This window comes from Drosophila obscura, unplaced genomic scaffold (assembly GCF_018151105.1).
Source record: "Drosophila obscura isolate BZ-5 IFL unplaced genomic scaffold, ASM1815110v1 contig_151, whole genome shotgun sequence".
Taxonomy (NCBI): domain Eukaryota; kingdom Metazoa; phylum Arthropoda; class Insecta; order Diptera; family Drosophilidae; genus Drosophila; species Drosophila obscura.
In genome coordinates this window covers 101,598-107,694 of record NW_024542737.1, presented here as the reverse complement: position 1 = coordinate 107,694, position 6,097 = coordinate 101,598, and the positions used below count along the sequence as shown (strand labels likewise).

Genomic DNA, 6,097 nt, shown 5'->3' with positions numbered 1-6,097 from the left:
GTTGCCCTTATCAACAGCCCCTGCACACAGATACATAGATGGCTATGGACTGCAGCCAACCCCAAAAGCTATACATAATCGTCATTGGCGCTATATAGCGAACGAAGGGTTGTGCTTGGGTAGAGTATATATTTGTGTATGTACATATGTAGGTATGTATGTATGTATGTATGCAGAGCTGGCTTATCTCTAATGTTCGGAGTCGGAGCACACCGAGAGTGGGAACGAGAGATGATGGGTGCCGGACTAACCCACACTGCATTGGAATATCCCAATGTATTGATAACATTTGAATTTTTGGCTTGATTTATGAGCGTATCATGAAACTACTCGTAGCTGCGTGGCATATCGGAACCACAACCAACCAGCAAACAATCATTAAAGGAACAACCGTGTAGCAATTTCAACATTGACGCAGTTGAGCGTAAATTGAATTGAATACTCGTGGGCCCCATATCCATGTACTAAATTATTCCATTTAACATTATGGTTGAATCATCTCGATCCAAGCACTGAACCGGTTTCCACAGGAACATACTTTGAACGATTGCGTATAATTATAGTATGAGGAGTATGAGGCTGTTGAAGCTTTTCATGTACACGCCGCGGGGAAGACAAAACATGATTCGTACGTACCACACTGAACTGAACTGAACTGAAAAAAGAAATCGAATTTTTCTCCTCATTGATTTGCAGAATTTCCATATTTGCTGATGTTCCCTGCAGGCTTTGTCTTTCAGTTAGCCAAGCAAAATTTATGGCCAGCTTGTTTCCTTTGTTTACGTCTGAGTTTTTTGGACAGGTTTTCTGGCTGCAATACCCTAGTAAGGGGTATACATATATATCTACACCTTAACGCATGCAGACGGATATCTCCACACGTAAGAGCATTAGCTGCTTCGCCGTTAAAGAGCTAAATTGAATGTCCTCTTGTTGCCCCTCGATTTAATGGTCCTTGGTGGTAGCCTCTTAAATTGTTCGTAGCCGCTTCACATATTTGCAAAGAGTTTGCTTTCGGGTTAAGCGCTTTTATTGCATTCTGCAGATGCCTATGTGAATGGTCCGTGCTGTTATTGGCTCTGGCTCGCCACTCCTTCCATCTCCTCTCGCACTCAGCATTTGCTATCTAATAAACTTTACATTTGTTGGTATTCTTTTTGTCCAAGCAAAAAGACTGCTGCTGGGCGCTTTGATATTGCTCAGCTCGAGCACAATTTTTCAGGGCACTTGAGGCTTTCATTTTGTATGTAGTCCAAGTGGAGTCCTCGTCTGCAGCTGGCCAACTTCCGTCCATTGTTGACTTCATTTTAATGTTCTTGCTTTTTGCGGCTTTTCGACTCTGGCGCTCTACTCACTTCTGGACAGTCTACCCTCTCTCTCGCTCTCTCTCTCTCTCTCTCTCTCTCTGTCCATTTATATTTAAAATTTCGTTTGTGATTCAACATCTTAAAGTTTGGCAAATAGATTTGGTGGACTTATTATTTTTCTGCGGTCATGTTTTGTGGGTTTTTGTTCATTTATTTATGCAGATTTATGTTCTCCCCATAAAGTTTCGTTTGTTTTCCACAAAATGCATGAAGGATTTGCAGCAGTTGTGTTGTATTTTTGCCAAACTTTTATTAAAGCGGTTAAAAAGTATTAGTTTGTACATGGCAGTAGTGTGCAGACATTGCAGTTCTGGGCAAACATGGCGTATGCGCCATCGCGCTGGCACAGTTCGCAATTTTCAATTATTTTATCATTCTTTTATTCGCCCGCGATTGTGTCTCATAACATTTTCAACATTTTCACAAAGCTGTACCCCTACTCCTGCAAAAAGAAGCTTAATTAATTTCCAAGCTGCAGTTCGTCAGGTATTTGAATTACCATGCACACGTATGAGATAAGAATTGTTTCATAATCAGCATGTAATCTTTATGGAGAGTGACGCACATGCCATATCCAATTAAACGCCTACTGGAATGCGGTGCAGCACACGCACGCTTTGGCGGCACATAGTATGTATATAAATCACACAAAACTATTCCCTTTTCCGGCATTTACATGGAGTTTTATCCACGATGAGGTAGCTGCCCTCCACTATATTGCCACTGCCATTGCCATTGCCATTGCCACTGTCACTGCCGCCAATCGTCTGGCCGACTGTTGCCCTTCAATTTTATGCAATATCTCGCTTTTATGGCCTAGCCACACTCACCCATCGCCATCGCAGTCTCTATCTCTTTCGATTATTGTCACTAATATTGAGCATGCGTTTTAATTGAATTTCACGCGCTTCCCATAAAATGACAGCGTGTCCGGGTCCGGGTTTGGCTCCCTTTATGGCTGGTCGCGCTGGAGGTTGGCTTATGTATCCTACTCCTTGTATTATATACTCGCCTTCATCTCCTTTGATTGCTGTCGCTTCTTGTTATGGCCAATCGTAAAGTCCTTCTCTGTTATTGCGTTGTTCATTGTTTATAATAATATTAATAATTGGCAGTGACATCAGTGCTTGTAAAAATAATCATATAACGCAATACCGAGAATCGTTCATTAGATATCCGTGTTTATAATTCCGTACATACCCGTATAGGTTGGTATACCTATATGTACCTAATGCCCTTCCCTTCCCAATTGTAATGCCCACTGCAGGCCGTAATTTAACCGATTTTTAATTACCGGCTGGTAATTGCCATCGAAATTCTTATCAGCTTATTTTTCCGGTCTAAGGTTGGGTAGTTATCTGTCTATATGTAGTGACGTTTAATAATTGCACCGGTGATAAGCGACTTGGGAATTGTTGTCGTCAATGCGAAGTGCCTGGCTAACTTTAAAAAATATTGTCCTACTATGACGTGGGGTAATCTTAGGAGATGTGTGAATTTATTGTAGATACAGCTATCATGATTAGCGACAATAATCTTTCACTTTCATGTTCTAGTATCGCTGAAAATGGAGACCAGCTCATGTGTAGATTTCTATAAGTTCAGGCGGGACATAAAAACTGTACACTAGCTGCATAAATCTGAAGATATCTTGGAATCAAGATAGCACATCGACATTAATACATATTTATTGCCTTTTGTGTGTATATTTATGGCCGCCATTTGTTAATTGTTAGTCACTTAGCAAATGTTTTTAGCTGGTTATCTTTGAGGAAACTCATTTGGCTGGCACTGCGAAGTACTGGGGTAAGTAGGGGTCGTAAATAAAATTATACGAAATTTCCGAGGTGATTTTTCTTCAAGCTGTTGACTCACTCACGAACCAAGCGAAAGAGTGAGTGCGCTTTTGACTGACAGGCAGACAGACAGACATTGAGCAGCATTGAAAATTGTTTGCTGCTGGGCCATTTACAAAACAATTACACTTATTTGTGAGCCATTTAACAGCGTTACCCAAGTGGCCTGATGTCTGACAATCCATCAGGGGATGCTACCCGACAGCTCGCTGGATCGCGAACCTTGAGGCAGATGCAGCAGCAGCAGAAGCAGCAGGATGGACTCCCTGCTTAGTATGCAGCTCAGTCACAAGGAGGATGAGGAGGCAGCGACAGTGACAGCAGCGAGGCAGAACTGCAGGGCTAGGTGAGTAATATTAATCATACGCAGTGTGGTGCATCATTCCGCACCTTGGAAAGTTGGGCGTAATTGAGTGATTACCTCCTCGAACGGTTGGTTCTTTGTTTGTCTTCTGTTTGGCGTTTAGCTGGAAGGCAAGTACGAATCGATATTAACTTATTTCTCAGAAAACGGGTATTCGAAATTTCCCAATTACCGAAGCGGGCGGAGAACGCTATCTAAAAATATGATTCTGTATACATATTCCGAAATTAGTCAACACTCAAAGTAATTTTGTTTTTGCTTAATTGGGGAATTCTTTTGACCAGAGTTTGAGACATAAATTAGTCCCAGCGATTAGCGGTATTCAATGGTAGCGTAAGGGAAAGCCCCTGATAGTGGTAGCCGATGGCTGATAGCTTTACTTGCTCACAATATTTTTGCACACAGAAACTACCCGTTCACTAAGTATTGTGCAATGTGATTCCATTATTGATTGTCTTTATCAGTGTCAAGATAAGAGGCTACATAGATAGATGGGCTGGTATCCCCTCACTTTTTAGGGGCCATAAAAGCGTTGACCACAATTCGCTTTTGACCAAGTTACGAACGATCACTCGAACAAACAACATGCAGCAAGGAATTGTCATCGTCATGCTCCTGGCCTGCCTGGCGGCCAGCTGTAGCTCCACTGCCACTCCCACAACCCAGATGTTCGGCCACTCCCGGATGTTGCAGCTGATGAGCTCCACCGCCGAGCTGCAGAAGAGCAATCCCACCCGTTCGTTGGAATGCTTTCAGTACTACAGCGAGGAGTTCGACAAACACCTCAAGCAGTACGAGTACGAGTACGGCCTCTGCAAGGATCAGGCCACCGAACAGACTGCCGACCTCTACGCAAAGTACAATCAGGTTGTATACAGCCTAGGAAACTCAACGATAGACGTTTGTAAGGCTCTAACGAATTGCACCTACGGAGCGAACGCACTCGATAACTTGAACTGCTACTCCGCTCAGGTATGTACGCACTCAGACACGCAATGGAGAGACTCGAACTAATTTTAATTAATTTTCAGGGCTCTGAGAGTGTGAGGAATGCGTACAACCTTTCGTCAACAGCTTCGCTGTACTCCGCTGACCTGACGCAGGACATTCAGCAGGTAACCTTCCGTGAGGAGGGCTGCTCGAACAGCTCGGCGCGTCGCTACGAGGCCCGCCTGGACCAGACCTACATCGATCTGCAGAACTGCCTATCCGGTGCAATCCCAGTGCCAGCCCAAACTTCAACCCCAACCCCAAGCCCCCCTTCAACCACAACCCCAAGAACAACACCAGCTCCAACCTCAAGCGGTATACCAAGCTCATCAACAGCCCCAACTACGAGGGAAAGTACTTTAAGTACTAGGAACTACCCTGAGGCCTCAACTGATGGGGGCAGTACTAGCCACCGCAAGAAGCACGGATTGGCATCGAAAATCGGTAGCATTATCAATCATATTGTCTAAATTATAAATAAACTAAAGAAATGCATTTGGAATCCATCCACTGGATATAGTAGTCACTTGCAGAGTCACTTTAAATATGTAGATTTGATGTACAACTGGCAGATTTTCTGACAGACAAATCAACTGACTTACATTGGCAGTGCTGCAAGGTATCACCAACGACTGTGAATCCGACTAGTGTATTCCAGTGATGTACACAAACAAGAAACTAAAACCTATTGCAACTTACTTAATTAACGGCCCCCGATGTATGCATGCCGGCGGGAAACGGAGTAGGCCGCTATCCAGATGCGATGCAAATAAAACTTTCTGCATTTGCCATCAGTCCAAGTTTATCAAAGATCCAGTGGCGGACCGGTGGTAGATAGAGGCAGTGAGTGAGAGCAAAGAAAACATGTAACCCAGTTTGGAAAAACTTTACGCCCAGAAGCACAAACAAAAATGAAAAAATAGGAAAGAAAAGCTGGTTACGATGGTTTGGATACCCTTGCCGATCGGAGGTCTTCTTAATGTTTCCGACTTTGTATATATTAAAAAGGGTCTGCTCTGGGCTAAGCATCAGCCAGAAAGCTATGGAGCCAAGGGATTAGTCTGCATAGATAAATATAGTATCCTTATATCGGTGCACTTCAGAATGCTGCTCGATAGGGCGTTAGGGTACTCTTCGCACAGGTGAAACCAAACGAATAACTTTAAGCTAACGTTGACAGTTAAGTAAACAGTGAAAACATTTTCCTTGCGGTGCTTTTCGTTCAAATTTAATTGCATTTGTTGTTGTTTCTGGTGACGCCTGTGGCGGTGTTGTCACTGCAATTAAAACAAATTAGAAATGTTATAAACACTCACATGCCTGTACACGGTAACGGGAAGGCATATGCCATATGGCAGGTAGTGGCACAGATTTCTCTTTCCAAAATCAAGCCAATAACTTAGTAGGAGTCCTGAAAGCATCCCTGGCTCCCTGCCTCATGGCCCTGATTTACTCTGCCACATTGCGCTTTTGCGTGTGCGTGCAGTGTGCAATGCACTTCGGCACCCAACTGCTAACAG

At 43.5% G+C, this 6,097-nt stretch overlaps 1 protein-coding gene across 1 annotated transcript; it reads left to right on the top strand.

Moving 5' to 3' along the window:
• The first annotated feature begins 3,465 nt into the window (after positions 1-3,465).
• On the top strand, positions 3,466-5,072 carry LOC111081704 (protein TsetseEP). Its single transcript, XM_022377843.2, has 3 exons — positions 3,466-3,569; positions 4,052-4,559; positions 4,619-5,072. The coding sequence occupies exons 1-3, from the start codon at positions 3,481-3,483 to the stop codon at positions 5,045-5,047; spliced, it is 1,026 nt and encodes a 341-aa protein (XP_022233535.2). The 5' UTR covers positions 3,466-3,480; the 3' UTR covers positions 5,048-5,072.
• Positions 5,073-6,097: the final 1,025 nt, after the last annotated feature.

Excerpts from the sequence above, each read along its gene's own strand:
- LOC111081704 (XM_022377843.2), top strand. The coding sequence starts at position 3,481 with ATGGACTCCCTGCTTAGTATGCAGCTCAGTCACAAGGAGGATGAGGAG. Across the intron at positions 3,570-4,051 it reads AGGCAGAACTGCAGGGCTAG|TGTCAAGATAAGAGGCTACA; the intron begins GTGAGTAATATT and ends TGTCTTTATCAG. Across the intron at positions 4,560-4,618 it reads TGAACTGCTACTCCGCTCAG|GGCTCTGAGAGTGTGAGGAA; the intron begins GTATGTACGCAC and ends ATTAATTTTCAG.